Source organism: Anolis sagrei, chromosome 1 (assembly GCF_037176765.1).
Source record: "Anolis sagrei isolate rAnoSag1 chromosome 1, rAnoSag1.mat, whole genome shotgun sequence".
NCBI classification, from domain to species: domain Eukaryota; kingdom Metazoa; phylum Chordata; class Lepidosauria; order Squamata; family Dactyloidae; genus Anolis; species Anolis sagrei.
The window spans coordinates 189171511-189194614 of NC_090021.1; the positions used below are offsets into that span (position 1 = coordinate 189171511).

Here is a 23104-nt window from a genome sequence, read left to right on the forward strand (position 1 = left end):
ACATATTGCGTTTAGTCTTGTGGTTATAAGGAGTTCATATCCTCTTATGATTGTGGTAGATAGTCATATCAAAACTTGCTGGTGGCTTCATGTGACAATACAGGTTGAGCATGCCCTATCCAGACATCCAAAATCAGAAATACTACAAACTCGAAATTGTCTACATGGGTGGCTGAGATAACCTTTCTTTCTGGTGGTTCAGTGTGCACAAACTTTTTTTCATGCAGATATAGATATAGACACACGCACACATATATAAATAAAATTACTTTCAAGCCCTTTGTATAAGGTGCACATGAAATAAAAATGAATTTTGTGCATACACTTGGGTCCCATCTCCGTCAGTATTGGTACATAGATACAAATACACATATTCCAAAACCTGGAAAAAAAACAAACAAATTCCAAAACACGTCAGGTCCCAAGCATTTCAGTTAAGGGCCGTTCAGTTTATTTTTCATTAGATAACTATAGGCTGTTCCCAAGTTACAAACAAAATAGATTCTGTAGGTTTGTTCTTAAGTTGAATTTGTATGTAAGTTGGAACAGGTAGATTTTTAAAGTTTAACTCCAGCTGATACACACACACAGAAAGAGAGAGAACTTTCAGATAGCATAAGGAAGGGTTAATACTCCTATGACGTTTGTTTTTGCTGTCTGTGCCCCTGCTCAGAAGAGTTCACCTTCCTCTCTGTTCCTGTGATAGTTGGATTTTGAAAAAATGGTTTGTTGTAGAAATTGGTAATAAAACTTCAGCGGAGACACCTTTTCCCCATGATACCTCTTTCAGTCCTAAACTTTAGGGAGCTCAAAATTCTGTTCTGAGAACTCTATGTGTGTATAAATGTGGATATATCTCCAATTTGGTGCTTGAACATAGAATCTTACCAAAAGCCATGCATACAAGAGTCTTAATACATATTGATGAGCCAACATGGTGTCATTGTTTAAACATTGAGCTTTGATTCTGGAGACCAGGGTTGAATTCCCTCCTCCCCCATGAAAATTCGCTAGGTGACCTTTGATGAGTCACATACATTCAGCCTCAGAAGACCTCACGACAGAGTCAACCTAAGTTAACCATAAGTGAGAAATAATAGTAACAACAAAACTCAGCACATAAAAGAAAGATAGCAATATCGTGGATTATGGAAATACGTTGGTAAGCGAGAGGCAATAATAAATGTTCTCTATAAAGCTCATTCTATGCAAAGTATTTTTTTACTTACTTTTAAAAATGAAACAAGGTATGGATTCTCCTAGTAATAAGCCTGTTTGTATCTCTGTAGACTAAAGTAATTCTGGAAGTACACTAGATTCCCCTCAAGCAATAATCTCCTTAATTAAATTGATATTGTGAAGTTGTTTTTTTATAGAGTTATCCCATGCCATCGGACCTTGTAATATTGTTTGTAATAATTATAAAAATTGCAGGCTTATGTAGTTCAAAATTTAGCTCTGATAGGATTTTCCCTACATGACTGATCAGTGCTCTTACTAAAGACTTGACACTGAGATCTTTCCAGTTGAATTAGCAGAATGCCTAAAGTAAAAATCTGATGTCCTAATTAGGCTGGGATAATACCCAGATTCTAGCACTTTCAGAAAACGTTGGCAGTTTTTATTATTTGTCTAGAAGGATTGATTCAGTACTCTACATTTAATTATAGAAATGTATTTAATTAAATTTGGTATAGAAGTATTTAATTAAGAATGTTGCTGTAGCCATGTGGATAATTTCTATCTCCATCGCTAAACCTTTGGTTAAGAACATGAAATCCTTTGAGTTTAAATGATATGAAGTTAACTGCACTGAAAAAAAGGTGTGTTGGTTTCAGTAAATGAGTTATACTGTAGTTTGTTGAGAATGTTACAGGAAACTAAATACCTTAATGTTTCGGGATGTTTTTCCATGGTAATGAGATCACATTCAGATATATTCTAGAGAAAAGTATGAAAACCTATGGCTGCACTACTGGTCTAGGGAAATAAAATTGTTTTCATTGCACTGGCTCCCATTCATTGCATATTATATGTTCATTAACGACATGTATGTTGGAGTGATGCATTTTACGTCTTACTATTACAAAATATATGTCAATTGTTTCCATGCTGTCTTAAATTATGGAGGCAATCTCATGCCAAATCCCACAGTGGAATTGTTAGATGTCGAGTTTGATGGTTCCCAGGGCAATGCTAACTGCGACTCCCAATACCAATGCAACAGACATACCTCTTCCATTCTGACCAGGACTCTGCACCCCCCAGACATCATGGACCCCAAGTCACTCTCCATCATGGACCGACTCGCTCACTATGCTGAGGCATGGTCTGTCATCATCTCAGGTGCATGAGTGCCAGAAATTGTTTGAAAAGGCTACACCTTAGAATGCAAAGAACTACCCAAAATGGGACACATCCTTTGAACCCCAGAGTCACCTGCCACCCTCAAGGACATCAGAAACCTCCTTGCGGAGGAAGTGATCCAACTAGTCCACTCCAGCCAAAACCCACTATCCTTTTTCTCAAAATTCTTTACCATTCCAAAAAAGGATGGAGGACTTCAGCCAACATTATTAGCTCCTTGCACACTAAATTCTTACTTCATACTGAGGAAGTTCAGGATGATGATAATCGACTCCATACTGCCCCTACTAAAGAAGAATGATTGGTTTCAGATCTTATTTCCATATTGCAATTGGCCACTCTCACCGCAGTTTTCTAGTCTTCCAAGTCGTCCATCAGACATACCCATTCTCGGTCCTCCCATTCAGACTAGCAATGGCACCCTGCATTTTCACAAAATGCATAGCCGTTGTAGTAATGTGGCTCTACAGGCAACACATTGCCCTATATTCTTATCTTGATGATTGGCTGATCACAGCTCAATCCAAATACTGGCTCAGACAACATGTAACCACCATGCTGTCTCTCCTCAACTCCTTCAGCTGAAAAGTACTGCCTGACTCCATCAAAATCTATCAAGTTCACAGGAGTCCATCTCAACTCCACCATCGATAGGACCTTTCTCCCTCCAGAAAGGTTACAAGCCCTCCGATCAGAAGTCCACCGCTGCCAGTTGCAGTGCCAAGTCAGGGCAAGGAAAATCCAAAAGACACTAGGAAACTGGCCTCAATAGTAGCTCTGATACTGAATGCTCGACTCAATATGCATCCACTATAATGTTGGTTCCTCAACAATTTTGAAATGCTCACAGAGCACAACTCAAAATTCCTGTTCATATCGAGGTCAATTTAAATCGAGGTCAATTCTCCAGTCCCTAACATGATGGACCCTGCAATGCAATACCTGCAGGGCAGTCCCATTCCACAAACCCAACCTTTAATGATTATCACAACAGATGTGTCAACTTTCAGATGGGGTGCCCACTGTGGACATCTCACAGTCCAGGGCTGATGGACAGGCTAATCTACAGGCCATACTGTGAGCAGCCCATTAGCCAGCAACAGAGAGATCATACTCATATAAGCTCTCCCGTTTTTCTGCCTTTCTATGATTCTGAGTGGATGCTGAGGAGAAGGAATCGGACCTTCTCCTCAGCATCCACCCAGAATCATAGAATCATAGAATCAAAGAGTTGGAAGAGACCTCATGGGCCATCCAGTCTAACCCCCTGCCAAGAAGCAGGAATATTGCATTCAAATCACCCCTGACAAATGGCCATCCAGCCTCTGCTTAAAAGCTAAACATGCCCAGTTCCCTAAGCCGCTCCTCATAGGGCTTGTTCTCCAGACCCTTGATCATTTTAGTCGCCCTCCTCTGGGCACATTCCAGCTTGTCAATATCTCTCTTGAATTGTGGTGCCCAGAATTGGACACAGTATTCCAGATGTGGTCTAACCAAAGCAGAATAGAGGGGTAGCATTACTTCCTTAGATCTAGACACTATGCTCCTATTGATGCAGGCCAAAATCCCATTGGCTTTTTTTGCCACCACATCACATTGTTGGCTCATGTTTAACTTGTTGTCCACGAGGACTCCAAGATCTTTTTCACACGTACTGCTCTCGAGCCAGGCGTCACCCATTCTGTATCTTTGCATTTCGTTTTTTCTGCCAAAGTGGAGTATCTTGCATTTGTCACTGTTGAACTTCATTTTGTTAGTTTTGGCCCATCTCTCTAATCTGTCAAGATCGTTTTGAATTCTGCTCCTGTCCTCTGGACTATTGGCTATCCCTCCCAATTTGGTGTCGTCTGCAAACCTGATGATCCCGCCTTCTAGCCCTTCATCTAAGTCATTAATAAAGATGTTGAACAGGACCGGGCCCAGGACGGAACCCTGTGGCACTCCACTTGTCACTTCTTTCCAAGATGAAGAGGAAGTATTAGTGAGCACTCTCTGTGTTCATCCACTTAACCAATTACAGATCCACCTCACCGTAGTTTTGCCTAGCCCACATTGGACTAGTTTCCTTGCCAGAAGGTCATGGCAAGGATGTCTTCAAATCTCACCCTGTTTAACAATAACCTGACACTCACTTCCATTAAGGCCTACCTGTCAGCTGTCTTGTAACACATCCAACAAGAAGGCTTACTTTTTTCTCACATAATAAAGACCTTCCTACAAAGCTACAAGAACTTTCACTTTCCATCTCAACCCCCGTCCCATGGCTAGAGCCTTGACCTGGCCCTCAAACAACTGTTGTGCCCACCGTTGTGGAGCCGATGGCCTCCTTCGACCTCTGTCTTCTCTCACGGATGTTGGCATTCTTGATTACGATCACTTCTGCTCACCACCTGTCTGAACTCACAAGTTTATTACATGGATTGTGCCTTGGTTTTTGTTTGACAGCATAGTTCACTTGTTGCTGACTGTGTAGTTCAATTCTACTACTCAGAATTGGTTACCTAAATTCAGATTAAAACATGCATGGTCTTTTCATTTGGATTTCCCATTCTTTCATGTCCTGTGAGGTTGGTTTTTCAAGAGGAAGACATTGGATAGAACTTTTAAATATGGTATTGTTTCATCTATAGAAATTGTCTGAGGAACTGAAGAGAAAGAGAACGTTCAATGACCATGGAGAATTGAATGGTCTGCTTTCTTGAAGCTTCCTTCAAAATTGCCTCGCAATTTTTGATATATTTCCATGTAGTTTTTAATTTTTTTTAAAAAAACACCTGCTTTTAAATACAAAAATCTTGAATTATCCCTTTGAAAGTTATATGAAGGCAAGAAATCCATCCTATTTCCAGTCTCATGAATATGGTAGAATTTGGTTTAAAAGATTTAGGTTTTGAAGCCGGAAACATGTGAAGTATTGGAAGCCAAGACATGATAAAAATATAAACCAATTTTAGGTTTTTCTGTATTCAAAGAAGAATAAGTATGAAATGCTATAAGACTTCCTACCTGTTAAGTAGAAATTTATTTTTATATATTTCAGGAAATATCTCACTGACTTGCTCGAAAACATTATTTCACACATCACTCATTCATGTTTAATTTACATTAAAAGGTCCATAAAACTAGAAAGTAACATGTACTTTTTCATGCATGCACAATGCTAAAGTTTTGACATATACAAGATTGTTGGATGGTGGCTATGCAGTAATACAAAACACTAGAAACTTTGTTTCCAATTCCAGATTCACTGCAACCTTCTAGTCCAGGTATGGGTAAACCCTGGCCTGGCGACCAGATGCAGCCCCTTGGGTTCTTTTCTCAGATCCTCCTCTCTCACACCATCTTATTAGCATTAGCATTAGCAGCCACAGATGACCTCAGCCTCAGGCAGAGCATCTTCCTGGACTCAAAATAGTCAAAGGTTTGGAAGTCGAGCCCAGTGAGGAGTAGCGGAGGGAGCTGGGCATGTTTAGCTGGGAGAAGAGAAGGTTGAGAAGGAACCATGAGAACCATGTTTAAAGATTTAAAAGTGTGTCACACTGAGGAGGGGAAAACTGTCTTTCTGCTGCTCTAGGGATCAGGGCACAAGGGAGCAATGGGTTCAAATAGCAAGGAAAGAGATTTCACTGAAAAGATTAGAAAGAACTTCCTGAGGGTAAGAACTGTTGGAGAGTGGAATAAGCTGTCTGGGAGTGTGGTGGAGTCTCCTTCTCTGGAGGCTTTTCAACAGATCCTCTCTATTGGGAGTGCTTTGACTGGAGAGAATCCCCACCCGGCCCCAGCCCCTCCAGCCCGCCATGTGGCCCCCAAGTTAGAAAATTTGCCCATGCCTGCACTAGCCCCTACCTACTCCTGTTATGCTGAGAATTGTGTCACTTTCTGGAAGCTGGAATGCTGCAGTAAGGAAGAAGAATGCAAGATCTGGTTGTTCATATGTGCATTTTTGTATTTGCAAGAAATGTGTGAGAAATATTACATTCTTTTTTCACAATTATTATTAATCTTAAGTAATTCTGTGATAATTGTATATTATCTAAAGTTAAATGTTCTGCTTTTCCATTGATATCAGTGGAAGCGTTTGCTTAATATCTCTCAGTGGTTTCCATAGGGCCGTCCAGTATGTGAAGTTAGCTGAATTATTCCCAATGTTGTTGTTTTCTGTAGAGCCCTCTTATGATAATGGTCTAGTTAATAAAATTTGCATTCCTTTCAAGGTTAAAAATGTTGCTACCAATCAGAATTTCATTAAGAGTAGAAAATTTGTACCAGTTTGATGCAGCAGGATGGAGAGAAATTAAAATAGGGTTTATCCCTATACGACCATTCTTGCTAGCCACGAATAGCTCCATGGGGCAGGCATAGGAATCCAAAGGGAAATGAGAAACCTCAGGCATAAATTATGGATGGTATTTCATCCCTGTTACCATCTGCCCTGTTTTGTCTCTCGTCTCTAAGGATGTTTAATCTTTTTACAATACATTGATATGATATCCTCATCTGTAGCCAAATAAGCCATTTGTACCCAGGTGTGTGTGTCTCCCTATCTTATTTAGGTTAAATAATGAAGCTAAAGAAGAACGCTAAAAGAATGTTTACATACAGGGAAAGTGAAATCTAAATTCATGGAAGGGTTTGAATGCCTCTCTGTTGGTGAGGCAAAACCCTGATATAATTATGGTCATTAATGTGATTTCTTAGGAGATATTTGCTCTGTGCTTTGAAATGTGGATACAAGGGGTGGATGAAACCAGAAAACGGCTTTTATTGCCTTAGGCAATGTGCCTGAACAATATGGGAATTGTTTTTTAAAAACAGCATGGTGTCTAACTGAAATTCATCCGTGGATATATTTAATGATCTCTGCATTAATTGGGAAAAAGCATACCTTTTTAATAGGACATACAGGCTAGCATGGGCTTAGAATTAGAGTAAAAAAGTAGGAAAAATAGGAATTTTCAATGCAGTCTTTGAAATAAAGACAATTGCTTAAACTCACTTTTGCTGCTTCAGGGTATTGGTAAACATAATTACAAGAGTGGTCCAACCCAGTATTTTTTAAAATCTGTTTGAATTAATACAATTTTTAAAGTTTTCCTTTAAGGTCCAGTAGTAAAAGGATAAATCACTGTGTCATTATCATCTTCTTTTGACTGCTAATTCATGTTTAAACATACAATCTCTCTCGGAAAGGCTAAGGGCCCATAGAGATGTTAAAAGTGTAAATGCCGTGAAGGTTTAAAAAGAAATCAAAAGCAGATATGAAGAAAAATATAAGAAATCCGATATTGTGATCGAAGTGTTGTGATCAAATTACTGTGGGAATAATATGGAGTTCATATGTTAGGCACTGCTAGCAGCCTGAAAATGAGTAGATGTCTATACAGTGTGCCTTCCCAGAATAAGGAAAACTCTCAGCAATATGCCCACAAAATGCACTTTACCAATGATTTAGGACTGACTGCGTTCCCTCATCTCTCTTTGAAAAAACCTATCCCAGTTATATCCCACCTTGTTCGTGCCCAGCGTTATTTTTTAAATTTTAAATTATTACATTTGGCCCGGCCATAGGTTTTTTAAATGCTTGTGTGTTACTGTTATTGTTTATTGTTTATTTTTTGTTTATGTGATTTATATTAATTGTTTTGTATGGATTGTTTTTGTTACTGCTTTTGTTTACTGATGTACTGTGGGCGTGGCCTCATGTAAGCTGCACCGAGTCCCTTGGGGAGATGGTAGCGGGGTATAAATTATTATTATTATTATTATTATTATTATTATTATTATTACAGAAACAAACCATTTTAACACAAAATATAGTCATCTTTATGTCAGGTGGAAAAGATTTCCCGTTGCAAGACACTTCAGTTCTTCCCAGATATTCAATCTCTAACCTCAAAATTTTTTGGATGTTTGAAAAAAGTAGAAGAGTACACATTACATCTCTATCAGCAATTTGCTATTTGTTTCTAAATATCAAGTCATATGTGAAAGAAAATGTTTAATGGCCACTTAGAGTACGTTGCCAGAAATTAAGAGAGTTTAATAGGGCAGTGCAGCATGTCTTCTGGCCGTGCTTATGGCGTGGACCATCACCATGCAAGGAAAAAAAATCTAAATCGGTTGCTATATTCAAGCTAAAGCTATATTTTCCCAGACCCCTCTCTACACTTAGCTTGCTTATTTCAGCTGCAGCAAAACCATATACCATAGAAACCGTTTTCCTGTGCTACTGGAAAAGCTAATGAAAATTGTGCTAACAGTAAGAGCACATAGAAAGGTAGTTAAAAACTGCAATAAATAATTAATATTGTTTATAAATATTACATTTTAATTAGAAATAATAGTATTCATGTTACTAAGATGAGTAATTTTCTACAAAATGCTTTATAAACTGAAGTAGTAGAAGATTTTATGACAAGAACCACTTATGATGGAAAAGGAGTGTATTACTAAAGAAAAGAAAATATTACATTGACATCTTGCAATTCAAAACATTGGCTGTTTCTTCTTTCCTAAGTACTAAGGAAGGAAGCATTATTGTGAGTGAAAAGCTTTTCAATATGAAAGGAGAAATTTTTGTAATAGCTATTATTATTTTTTAAAAAACTGGCTTATGGTTGAAAGTTTAATACAATGTTTAGTACTTTAAAGATCTAAGATGTTTTTCACTCTCTGTTTAATGTATTCATAGGTTATTTTAGTATCCGCCAACAAACTTACTCGATATATAGAACCATGCCAGCTGACAGAAGATTTTGGAGGAAGTCTTACCTATGATCATATGGATTGGCTAAACAAGCGACTGGTTAGTTGATTTTTTGCAGGTGTTTGTCTTATTCTTTCAGTAGCGTTTTTCATGGGAGATGGGAGTTAAAACATTTACAAAACTGTAGATATGTACAATTCTGGCAATGTTAGCATAACTTAAGAGTGAGGCATGGCATCATTAGATTGATTAAAATAATTAGCCTTTAAAATAGTTTTCCAGGACTCATTCCAGTTTGGCTTCAGATGTGATTTTTGGGTGTAGAGGGTTTTTTGGGTTTCCCTGCTTGGCTGGAAACTGGGTACGTGAGTAGAGTCAGCCCTCCACATTTGCGAGTTTAACTTTTGCAGATTTGATCATGGATGTGAGCAATATAGTCTCCTTATGAATATCTAGGTTCTCCAGGGAGACTCTTATGATCACCCTTCAGCACGAGTTGACCATAGAGTTACACCTAGAGGTTTCTGGAGAGATGTAAAAAAAAAGGAGGGGATGTTATTTTATTATTTTTCTCACTTTAGCGAGGGTCCTGTGCCCCTAAACCCAGTGAATGTAGACAGTTGACCGTAGATCCATTTTGGTTCATTGGTTTTGGATAAATAACTCATGGCATCTTTCTGCATTTCATCAGTTCTGGAGCATTGCCTTATGGAGGTTTCACTCTGTTTTGAGAAATCGGTTTCAGAGGCTCAGCCCCATTGCTTTTCGTCTGCAATACTTTCTGTCTTGTTTTCTCTGATGTATAACATCTCTGTGGAACTTCTTTTTCCTATAGATTTATAATAGTTTTTATTTTATGTGCAGCACTTTGGAGTGCTTTGTTAGCCACCCCAAGTCCCTTTGGGGAGATGGTGGCAGAGTATAAATAAAATGTATTATTATTTATTACTATTTGAGTTGGATTGTAATCAGTATACAGGGATCACCTCTTTCCTTTCCATCTGATCCAGAGAAGCCCTGGATCAGATATTCTGATCCAGTGTCTGGGAGCAGTAATAGCCGAGATTAGATCTACCAATCTATGCACGATCGTACTCTTGATGAGGTGTTAACACAAAATGAGCCTCATCTTGATGGCTTACATTCCCTTTTAAAGATAAGATTCATAGTTTGATGCTTTGGGCCTGGCTTTCCTGTTGGGTCCAAAGGTAACAGGTGTAGGTAGGGGATGGTATGCCCATTTTAGGAAAGTATGTATCTAGGTGTGTTTGTTTTTGAAGTGATTGAGAAAAAAAATCAGAGATGGCTTTTAGAATTAAAGCACAATAAGTATTGTATGGAGATTCTTTCAAATAATCTCTGCAATATTGTTTTAAACTGGATATTGGGCTTAATTTCAAGAATGTTATAGCAAAATACGAAAGCTAAAATGCAGGGACAGGTTTTGTAAGTCATGTTAATATGTATTAAGATTTGGCACAACTTTCTCCAAGTTAGGATGTACAATTCAACTCAGTGCACTATTGGAATGAACAGAAGGTGACAATGTGCTTTGCCAGCTTGAGGACATTTTCTGTCCAAATGTTCATGAGTGAAAATTCAGCCTTTGTTTTCTTTAAAAGATAGATACTGGAAAGAGAAGAGTTCTAGAGAAGGCTCATTGAAGCCATTGTTGAATAGAAAGTTGACTCTTACGTAAGTCTCACTGATTTAGTAAATCCGCTGTAGTTGGGGCCATCAGGAAGATTCAGGCCATTGTATTATTATTTTTTGTATCGGACATTCTAAAAATAACAAGCTTCCCTCTTTAAGTTTGCTATTTGTCTATGCCGTAATATGCTTTTTTTGATGAAGCAGTTTATTGCTTTAGGCAGTGGTTCTCAACCTATGGGTCCCTGGATGTATTGGCCTTCAACTCCCAGAAATCCCAGCCAGTTTACCAGCCGTTTGAATTTCTGTTGGGGACCCACAGGTTGAGAACCACCGTTTTAGAGATTATTTGACAATGTCAGTGGCAGAATAGGACAGTGGACTTGATCTTCAAGTAGAATATTACAATAATCAAAACAATGCTAACTATAAATATTTTATATAGACATTTGAAAAATTTACAAAGGAATCTACGTCATTGCTGGATGAACTTACTTTAATCAACAGTGGAAGTGATAAAGGAAACCAACAGGAAAAAGAGAGGTAATCGATATTCTTGGCTTTTGTTTTTGTTTTTAATGAGCAACTGAATCCTGTATAGTCAAGTCACAGTAGGTGACCCAACTGTTTTTCAAGGCCAGCAATTGGGAATATGCTTTGTATTTATATAAAAATGTGCCTAGTTAGGAATTTGAATCCTTATGCCTCTTAGCATCGTCACAGGAAACTCTTAGCCATAATCTTCATGCTTCTGTGCCTTTTCAATGTTGGAAAGAGTTTATCAAGCTTATAACCTAAAAACATATTTGGGTTTCTAGGCTAGTGTGATTGTCTAAACCGGCATTGCAAGCAATAGTGGTTTTAGTTTTTGTGCACCAAAATGTGTGTTCCTAAATTTGAATCTCTGGCATAAATCCATTTGTAATCCCAAGTATACCCCGTGAACCTACCAAATTTCATTGTCTCAGTGAACCTATTTGGACCAAACAACTAGATTAATCCTTCTATATATGCATATAGGGGCTAGGGTTGATGATGATAATTGCTATTGGGCCTTGGGTATAACATGGAAATTTACCTTTAAGAAGAATGAATTAAAAAATGACATGCTGACTATCCACACCTGTGCAGTGTCAGGATGGTTCTAAAATCCAAAGCATTATATGGGCATTGCTCAAAGTGTGTGTGTGTTGATAGAGAGAGAGAGAGAGAGAGAGAGATAGGACCAGGCTGTTCCTAGTCATGTATAGCTGAGATAGCCTGCATTGTTTTTCTAGGTCTCTTTACAAGCCATTATTTCAGTCTCTGGTAGTTATAAGAGTACATGTTTTAAATGGCAATGGTGCCTGCCTTTTCCAGTCTCAAGAATGACTTCTGGGTTTGATTTGTTCAAAGTCTAACCAAATACGAATATTGCATAGATGTTAGGAAGTATTGTATTGGCTCATGCATATACACATGTTTATAGATGTTTGTTTTTTATGAATATGTAATTTGAAAATTTTAAAAAAATCTGAATTTGTTCAAAGTATAATCATGTGTAAAAAAGTGTATTTGCAGGGCTTTGGGAATCCCAGCACTTACATTTTGAACCATGACCTTTTGCTGTGATGGAGCATCAATATGTCTCCAAGGCTGCATAGGTCCTGATACGTTTTCAGTGCTGTCAAAGCAAATGGCTCCATTTGCCACTGATTTGTGGTAAATAATTTATGTAGAAGTGACCCATCAAGACACATGAAAGCTGGGCGCTATTTATAATCTTTTTGAAGCTGTTAATACCTACTCGTGTGTCTTCCTTGAAAAGTAACTGTAAAGAAAATATAGTCCCCAAAAATGAAATAGACAAATGTTCTTAGGATTTTTAAAACTCTCAAAATAGAGAGTCCTTTAAACACAGATAACAGAATGTGAAATGAGAAAGTTGTGATATTCGGTATTTTTTAGACTTTCATAAGATACAGTCCTATCTAAAGGCTGTAATTCCTGTTCTCTCTACAAGTAATTAACAGTGATTTACTTTTCTATTTCAAGGTCTATAGACTTAAATTTTCTTCCATCTGTTGATCCCGAAACTGTTCTGCAGACAGGTATGGTATTCTGAAAAGAGTCCACTGTGACATTGTTATTGTTTCTTTGATTTATTGATTTTTTTTATGAATTAGTAAGAATGTGGACATAATGTTCATGGCTTACGTCTGTCAATTAACTAAAGTACTCATACTCAATCACTCAATTATAATTAAAAGTGCATCCTTTGAATTTATTCCTCACGATCTTGAATATCATGTTTCTATACAACCCATTTGGTCTTCTCTCATTTCTGGGAACAGTGACTACAGAAATAAAGTACCAGCCTCTCATTCTGCTGAAAATGCTAATCAGCCTCTAAGAATGCCAAGAAGGCAATTAAGAATTTAAACTCGTTTTATAAAAAGTCAATTGGGAAGGATAATGGGGAATACAGACTTGGAGATATGCTTACTTAAGTGGGAGGATGACTGGAATTGAAGTAGGAGTAGACTATCTCATCAAACACCGTGTTCTATCAAACTTAAACTATGGCCGTTGTGTTGGTAGAGAAAACCATCTTTTCCTAGCTGTGTTGAATCTTGACAGTATTGCATTTTCTAGACATGAAGCTCCTGTTACAACTGTAGGGAAACCTAGTTGTACTTTTGCTGCCACCCTGTGAACAGCTTGTAAGTTGCATTGGAGGTAATGTTAATCACAGCCATTACAATTGAAATCCCATTGTTGGGGTGTGTCTACTAGTGACAACTGCCAGAGCACCCCCAGTTTCGAATGTACTGAGCATCTTAAAGAGCTGGATATGTTTAGCCTGCAGAAGGGAAGGTTGAAAGGAGTCATGATCATAATGTTTAAATATTTGAAAGGATATATCATGAGGAAAGCGGAGCAGACTTGTTTTCTGTTGCCCTGGAAACTAGGACTCGGAGCAGTGGGTTCAAATTACAGGAAAGCGGATTCCACCTGAACTTTCTGACTGTAAGAGCTGTTCAGCAGTGGAACTCTCTATCTCGGAGTCTGGTGGAAGCTCCTTCTTTGGAGGCCATCTGTTACAGGTGCTTTGATTGTGCTTTTCCTGCATGGCAGGGGGTTGGACCAGATAGCACATGTGTTCTCTTCTAATTCTATGATTCTGCCGGATGATTTCCTATTTTTGATGATATGGGCAGTGTACTTGACTAGTCTTTTTGTATGTTCCACCTTTGGTCCTCTTGACTTAGTACATGTAATAGGAAGGGCATGCCCATGTAATCTAGAATGGAGGCGGGGACGGCAGTATCAGCCATTTAAAAATGTTTAACTTGCACCCCAAAGAAATACAGACAGGTTACTAATATTTCATACCTGGGCTCTGCTCAAAGACGTGGTCATTCACTCTTGGTCTGCAGTTGGCCCTCCACTTTTGTGAATTTGATTGTTCAGTGACCAGATTTCTCTCTAGAAATTTCTAAGTCCTCTAACATGGCTAGAGGAAGTTGACCATAGAGTTACACTGGAGGAACTTTAAGGAAGAACACTTTCTTAAAGTCCCCCAAAGTGATTTTATGGCCAGCTTCTAGCAGAGGTTGACGATAGAGTCATGTTGGAAGACCAAGAAATAGGGTTCCCTTAGAGGAAAAAAATAGCAATTTCTTTATTTATGGTCTTCACTTTCACAGGGATCCTGTGCTCCTAATCCCAGCAAATGTGGAGCACCAACTTTATGTTGATATTCTGGATCAATTCCACACTGATTTCAAACTTGCTTTTGCTAATGAGATTGCCTTGGTTATCTTTTGGGATGCGCTATAGTGTGGGTAGAATAGGATGACTGCTTTTTTTCCTGGTTTCTCCCATTTTTATATTATCAGCTATGGCCTCCTGAATTGGTTATTAAATGACTGGGATGCTGGGCCTATGAGTTGCAGTTGTTCCACTTTCCTATGTCATTGACAGTGCATGATTATTGCTTTGCCAAGTGACCATTGAATTTCACAAATGTTATATCCTTTCTGGGTTTCAATACTTACATCATAGCAAATCCTCTATAGATGACTCAACAAGCCTTTATCTGCTCAAGTCATTATTTTATCAATTGTCATTAAATCCCAACTGCCAACTTAAGATGAATTCTGAGATTCTTAAGTGCTTCTGCAGCATTAATGGAAGCAAGGAAACAGCCATGCCCACCAATTTGGAATGAAACTAACCCCCCCCCCTCCCGTCCCCCACTCCCTTTAAGTATCTGGTATCGTTGATTCCACACCAGTGGCAGCTGCAGGGGAAGCTATGGCTCCAAAGTTGCCATAATTGTTATTTCCTTCCTACTGCAGGCCATAGGGAATCTGTCAGTATTATGAGACTAAAAGTATATAACCTCCATCTCCTTCAGCTAACCCATAATAACATCCTATCCCTTCATTGATGCATACTTGCATTCATGTATTTGCAAATGTGTCCCATAGATGCATATCTTGATCCCATACAAGTCCCGTAGATGTAAAGCTTGGGCCTTAAAACTTAGGAAAAGTTATTTTACCTTTGCATACAGCTGTCACCAGTATGTTAATGGGGGACCCAGTCTTATTTCTAAACCCTTATTTAAGTTTCTATAATAATATAACTCTTGTTTAATCCTTAAAGGCCATGAATTATTATCTGAATTACAACAACGCCGGTTTAATGGTTCGGATGGAGGGGTCTCCTGGTCTCCCATGGATGATGAATTGCTGGCTCAACCCCAGGTTATGAAGTTACTAGATTCACTCCGGGAACAATATACGCGGTACCAAGAAGTATGCCGACAACGGAGCAAGCGCACTCAGCTTGAGGAAATTCAACAGAAGGTAATGCAGGTAGGTTGCCAAGGTTTACTTGGTTGTGTTTTGTTTCTTTAGTTATTTCTGGTAAAATAATTTAGTCTTGGGGCACTGATTCAGGAAATTGCTTTGGATAGATTGCATCAGCTCTAGCTTCTTAGATATGGTTATCATAATTTCTTATGGGCATGCAGATGATGTTCTGTACCTCAAAAATAGAGCTGAGGGGAGGGAACTGGTGCCATTTTTGGAATCTGCAGGTCAAACATACCCAGAAACAGATCTAAGATTGGAGGCACCCAAATGTGTGTTGGCATTCTTCTGCACCTTGCATTCACTTCTGGTTTCCTATTAGAGGAGTTTTCCCTAGGAGAGGATATGTGCACTGATGCATGCTAATGCTCCAGTTGCTAAATCTTTCACTTCCCTGAAAGAGCCAACAACTTTGCAAAATTCAGCAATACCTCATTGTTGGATGTTGTCAGTTCTTTGATGATAGAAAAGTATTGGGCAATCAGAGGGTGAGTGAGTGAGTGAACTGTCCATGAACTTTTTATGAGCTGTGATTTATATCCTTGTCCTATTTAGTCATTTGAACTGCCAGATTTCAATTTGTTCGGTCGTTTTACTAAGTAGGCCAACTTCTTCTGGGAATATTGGAGGATGGTACCTAGCCTACATATAAGTTGAGAACTATGAAAATTGGGATGGCAGAGAACAGTCATAATTGCATTCAATCACTTGTGTCATTAAACCCAATAGTAATACCCTATTTCTTCTATTCTAAGTTGCTATCAGTTGTAAGACACACTCTAATTTTCAATGTAACTTTATTTCAAATTGCTTTTTAGAGTATTTGTTGTAATATTTACTTAGGTTTTAATTAACTATGTCTTACTGGATTGTTTTGTTTTATTTTTCATCACTGCTTAATTATAAGCTCACTGTTATTACTGTTGCTTTATTGTATATTATTTTGATATGTTTGTACTCACCTGAGGCATTGAATGCTTGCCTTTTTGTGTGTGTAAACCACCCTGAATGAGGGTGGTCTAGAAATAAAATATTATTATTATTATTATTATTATTAATTTTAGTATGAAAGAAAGATATATATATATATATATAGAGAGAGAGAGAGAGAGAGAGCTTTCACAATTCTAAGGCCATCCCATTTTTAGAGGTATTTATATGAGGGAAAGTGAATATTAAAATCAAAGAAATACAGTATTAATTGACTTCTGCTATGTTCTATACACTAAACATAGCTGCCAATAAAGTTTTGAATATTCACCCAGGCTAGAAAAAAACAAAGATTGCTTTATAAATGGGTGTGTGTGTGTGTGTGAATTTGCATGAGTATGTTCATTTGTTTCACCAATTTAAGACAAACAGAACACAAATAGTAGATTTTTTTTCCTAACAAGCAAATATAGAAATACACTGGCATATCCGGTGATTAAAGTAGAAAGCAGCATTTATGATAGAGGATTGCTGCTGACTAGAATGAATTATCATAATGGTAATAATAGTTTAAAAAATCCTTGTAATGAAGTGAGTGCTAAAAGGTCACAAGGGATGTGGCTGGTGTTTTAGAAATCAGTATGTAATTGGTGCTTTCAACACTTTTGCTGACAGTGTCTCAGTAGGGAATAGAGGAAATGGATTCAATTTATTTTCCCTCTCTCAGCTTATTATTTGAAATTAGATGTATGTACATTTACGTGTGTGTGTACACTCACACACTGTACGTGTATATATTATGTACATCTGTGTGTATATTCTGCTATATTCAATGGAATGACTGCATATAAACACCTAGCCTTCAAACACTAGTTTTTCAGATCAAGCCCGAATTATTTTACTTTGCAGATGTTTTAAAATCTGACAATTAAGAATTCTTTCGATTTTTAAATGCGCAGAACATATTTTTATGCAATTCACTTAAAAAAAGATCTCTGAAAATGGGGAGAATTGCATATTACATACATGTACATTTTAAACCATGGCCCTCTTTTCTGCATAACTTGAGTACTCAAATGATATGAGGGAAGATGGGCTGTTTATAATGAAGTTTACAGCCTAGTTTTGGCAAACTGCCATCATTAATGCATTTAAATAGACTTGTTTACTGGGCCATCAACCTCTATTTGCATCAGTCTGATTAGATATTGTCATCCATTTGGTCTGTCTATGTTACTGATGCTGCATCGTAAATGAATTGAACTTTGGCAAGCAATGAAAGCCAGCATTTGTCTCTGTTATTTTAAATTTAGTAATCAATTTTGAAATTACCTGCTGAACACTTTGGTTAGGAGGACTACCGTAAATACCCATATATAAGTCAACTTCAAGTATAAGTTGGGGGCAGATTTTGAGGCCAAAAGTATGCATTTTGATACAGCCCGTGGTTAAGTAGAGGGTCATTCTTCAGAGAGAGGAAAGCACCAATGGTGCCAATTGCCCCTGGCTAACACAACCAGTTTTCCTTCAGGCATTCAAAAAGTTGGCAATTGAGGGTGCATTTATACTGTAGAATTAATGCAATTTTCACTGCTATGGCTTCATGGGAGTTGTCGTTTTACAAGATTTTTAGCCTTCTCTGCCAAACAGTGTTTGCCAAGCTAGGTATCCCATCGTTCCATAGCATTCAGCAGTTAAAATTGGCATTGTACTGCATTCGTTTTACAATGTAGATGCGCCCTATGAACAGAATGAAATGAGAGTGGGTCCAATATCATGGCATGAGCTGCAGCATTAGGTGGTGGTAACAGTTTCAGTGAGATAATCCATCCAGAGCAGTTTGACTGATAGAATTTCCTGTTCAATAACCACCAATGAACAAAGATGTCACTGGGATACAGTCTAATATCAGTATGTTTGGGAATATGGGCTGTTTGGTGATGAATTTGGTCATTTTGTGTGACATGTTTCCATTCTCTGTGATTTGTAATTGTACAAAAAAAAAATAGTAATTCTCTTGTATTGATTGAAAATGTAATGTGAATCGTAGAGTTGCCTTCATGTATGTCATGAGTGTCAAATGAGCCACCAGGTAAAGGTTTCCCCTGCCATTAAGTCTAGTCGTGTTCGACTCTGGGGGGTGGTGCTCATCTCCATTTCTAAGTCAAAGAGCTGGCGTTGTCCATAGACCCCTCCTAGGTCATGTGGCTGCATGACTGCATGGAACGCCATTACCATCCCCCAGAAGCAGTCCCTTTTGATCTACTCACATTTGCATGTTTTCAAACTGCTAGGTTGGCAGAAGCTGGGGCTAACAGCAGGAACTCACCCTGCTCCCTGGATTCGAACTGTCAACCTTTTGGGCAGCAAGTTCAGCAGCTCAGCAGTTTAACCCATTGTGCCACTAGGCACCCCAATGAGCCATTTCATTTCATTTAGGTCAGAGGTGGAGCAAGGGCCATTTCCCACAAACTTGCCATGGGTGCCTTGGGCCTTCCTGATGAAACTAGAAGTTGCATTTCTTTTTGGATTTTTTTCCCTAAAAGTAGAGGGGTGCTTTATTTTAGAAAAGAGTCATGTCCATGAAAACCTCTGGAAGTGTGATTTTTGCAAAAGGCAGACAATTGGTGTTAAAAATCAATCCTGGGACCGACAGGCAGCACCGTTTCCATACTGATTTAGGTAGTGATAATAATTATGTGTCAATATTGCAGCTTCTTGGTGTTTTCTCCTTTCTAACATTTTCTCCACCTACTGCTGATTTTGGAAACCAAGGAAACTTTAAAAATGCACCAAAGAAAGCCACAGTAGTGGGAGGCAGGAGGAAAGATAAAAAGTTTGCTACGCTTGTGGTATCTCTTAATGTGTGGCTGAAATTATTATTGGGCTATTAGCTCAATAATATTTTTTTATTCCTCCCTCTCTACCCCTCCCCCAATATATAATCAAAAGTCCTGTTTTTTGTTCATGTTTTTCCCCTCTAAAATGCCTGTTCTTCCCACTTTATGTGAAGCTAGTACTTCTTATTTTCTATCATCGTACAGATAAGTGGAGCCAAGAGAATCCATTGGGGTTTTGCATGGCAGATTTTCCTGTGGTGAGCTGCCAGTTCTGACAACTATTCATCTAGCCCCACTTGTTAGACCTGCTGTTAAATACTTCTATTAAATAACCTACAAAGTGGCAGTCTATAATGAAAAAACATGAAATAGTGGAGCATACGCAGAGACACATTACTTAATTTGGTGAAGCGCTGTTTTCCTCCGTATTAATACAACTTAGCTTTTGGTTAGAAACCCAAAGCATTCCATTTCGTCAGCTAGTAATGCAGGTAGGAAAGAGATTGATATTCTGATTTCCAGTTTCAAAAAATGCTTGTGAAGTTTCAAAAGGAAGACAGTCCCCACCTTCCCGCAACATCCCAAAAAAAGCATTAGGAAATGTCTGTTTAGACTTGTAGTATTATTACTAATATTATTATTTCCTCCAGATCAGTGGTTCTCAACTATCCTAATGCTGCGACCTCTTGATAAAGTTCTTCATGTTGTGGTGACCCCCAACCGTAAAATTATTTTCATTGTTACTTCATAACAGTAGTTTTGAGAGTTGTAGTTGCTGGGATTTAAAGTTAACCTACAATCAAAGAGCATTCTGAATTCCACCAACAATGGAATTGAAGCAAACTTGGCACACAGAACTCCTATGACCAACAGAAAATAGTGGAAGAGTTTGGTGGGCATTATCCTTGGGAGTTGTAATTCACCTATATCCAAAGAGCACTGTGGACTCACACAATTATGGATCTGGACAAAACTTGGCACGAATACTCAATATGCCCAAATGTGAACACTACTGGAGTTTGGGAAAAATAGATCTTGACATTTGGGAATTATACTTGCTGGGATTTATAGTTCATCTACAAAGAGCATTCTTAACCCCCACCAATGATTGAATTGCGCCAAACTTCCCACACAGAACCCCCATGACCAATAAAAAATACTGTGTTTTCCGGTGGTCTTTGGCGACCCTTCTGACACCCCCTTACAAGGCCATTCAGTCCAATTCACTTCGCCAGAGCAAGAAAACATAATCAAAGCCCTCCTGACAAAGAGCCATCCAGCCATAGATATAGTTAGATATATATGATTCACACACAGAGAGAGAACCCCCATGACCATCAGAAAATACTGTGTTTTCTGATGGTCTTTAGTGACCCCTCTGACACCCCCTGCCCTGACCCCCAGGTTGAGAAACACCATTCTAGATGCTTGCTGCTGCATCTGGTAGCAATACCACCACCTTCTACTGTTACTGTTTTACTTGTGATAGAAATGTAACTGCTATTAAAATACATGTCATGAACTTTATAAGAAGGGTTATTTTTAATAAAAGCAATCCTTTAAAAATCTACCTAGATTATTGAGCTGGCTTAATCATTTGCTGTGGTGGTAACATTGCTATTTGTTTAACAGGTAGTAAACTGGCTTGAAGGACCTGGTTCAGAACAGCTTCGGACCCAGTGGGGAATAGGGGATTCAATTAGAGCCTCGCAAGCGTTGCAGCAGAAGCATGAAGAGATTGAGAGCCAGCACAGTGTGAGTTCTCATTCTCCCAAGGAAGTTCCTGCATGATTGTTCTTATATGTAATTAATTACGTGCAACATTTTCCAGTGACATTTTTCTCGTGAATTTCAGACAGTGATTTATGAGTTATAAAAGACCGCACTTATTTTTCTGTACCAGTCTAGTAACTGTTGCTGATATCAATGATTGTTAATTAAATTCTAACATTGTGGCAGTGCAGTAATGTTTAAAAGAAGAAGAATGGTTGCACGTCTGACAAGATACAAAGCACAATTTAGGGAGCATTGATTTCTCAATATTTTCCCCCTGGAAAACACTTATTGGAATTATTTTCATGCTCAGCTAAGATCACGTATAAACTTAACACACAGGTTGCTTCATGATTGGTAAAGGCATACTTTGTTTTTCGAGAGTTAAGGCATTATGTTATGTCTGGGGACAATGAGAATTGAATGCAAATACAAAATCCCACAAGTTCAGCCTTTGGTCACACTTTCCAGCATTATGAAAAATGTACAGTACACACAGGTGGATGAATGTACACACACGTGGGGCATTGCATTCAGTCAGTATGGATAACCTGTGTGTACATTCTTCCACGTACATGTACATTTTTCATGACGTTAGTGAATGCAGGCAAAGGTTAGCTGTATATTGATACCGTAACATGCTCTGCTAGTACTATCACTTAATATATTTCTACGGCATCAATATTGTTTGGGCTTTCTGTTTGACATTATTTGGACTTTCTGCTTGACATTAACCCAGAAATGTAGTGCAAACATACTACCATTATTTTCATATTCATTAATGTGTTTTGCCTTTTAAACATACTTTGCACGTCAGTGTAAATACCATTGCGTTATATAATGGATATCTTAGATAGACATTCGACATGGATCATTTCTCCTTTCCATCTCAGTACAGAGGCTATTTAATGAGGCAGAATGTACTGAATCAAAAAGGAAGGGATAGCATACATACTAGATGGGCCCATATTCTGCTGCACTTGTCTGTCCGCTAGTGGTGACAGAAGACTAAGTCAGTGGGGTGGTGCATCCACTCCAGGTTCTGGTTCATTTCAAAGGGTCTGGCAACGATGCTAGACCTTTTTAGGAACAGAGGTCAGCACCCCAGAGAGTTCTTTAAACCCTTTATCAAAATCTGGAATTGACTTACTGTCCAACTGACATAGGCACAACTCTTGGAATGATTGATCTGGGGCTGAAAATTATTCCTGATACGGTACAATCCCTGTATTCATGGAACCAATATATACGGTTTCACTTATGCATAGTTTCACTAATTTAATTATTGTCTTAGAGCTTTCTATACAAGCTATGTCCCCTTATCAGTTTGTCTGTTGTTTGTCCCATTAACAACAAAAGGCTTTCACATATCTATATGAAGTTCAAGAATGTATCCCCAGTGAATACAGGGGTCATGCTGACCAAGAAGTGTGATAGTAGCCACTCATAGGTTTTGAAGAATTAGCTAGTTATAAAGACCAAGACAACCAGATAACTTCCTTAGCAAATTGTCTCTCTTCTAGCTGTCTTCACTCTCTCTTGTTTGCTTGCCTTCTGTATTAGCCATGAAAAATCTGATTGTGTATCAACTCAGTCAATTAGTGCATCAGCATAATCCTTTATTCATTTCATTATTGAATGTGTGAGCAAAGTGTTATCTTGCTAGTAACTCCATTTTTAGTTAGCTTAGACCAGGTATGCACAACCCGTGGCCCTCCAGGTGTTTGGGACTCCAACTCTCAGAAGCTCTAGTCAGCTTGTCCAGTGGCCAAGAATTGTTGGGGGTGTATTATCGAAGGCTTTCATGCCTGGAATCACTGGGTTGTTGTAGGTTTTTCAGGCTATATGGCCATGTTCTAGAGGCATTCTTTCCTGACGTTTCACCTGCATCTATGGCAAGCATCTTCAGAGGTAGTGGTACCTCTGAGGATGCTTGCCATAGATGCAGGCGAAACTTCAAGAGAGAATGCCTCTAG

General features: G+C 38.4%; 1 protein-coding gene across 2 annotated transcripts in view; it reads left to right on the top strand.

The window, feature by feature from the left end:
* The window catches only part of SESTD1 (SEC14 and spectrin domain containing 1), an 85944-nt gene that overhangs the window by 44752 nt on the left and 18088 nt on the right, over positions 1–23104 (top strand). The window contains exons 7-11 of one of the 2 annotated variants that reach the window (XM_060779882.2): positions 9059–9172; positions 11169–11266; positions 12758–12813; positions 15377–15579; positions 20988–21110. In XM_060779882.2, coding sequence (XP_060635865.1) covers positions 9059–9172; positions 11169–11266; positions 12758–12813; positions 15377–15579; positions 20988–21110 — 594 coding nt within the window. Of the gene's footprint in view, positions 1–9058; positions 9173–11168; positions 11267–12757; positions 12814–15376; positions 15589–20987; positions 21111–23104 lie in introns of both variants that reach the window. The other variant, XM_067471186.1, reaches the window with a different exon arrangement.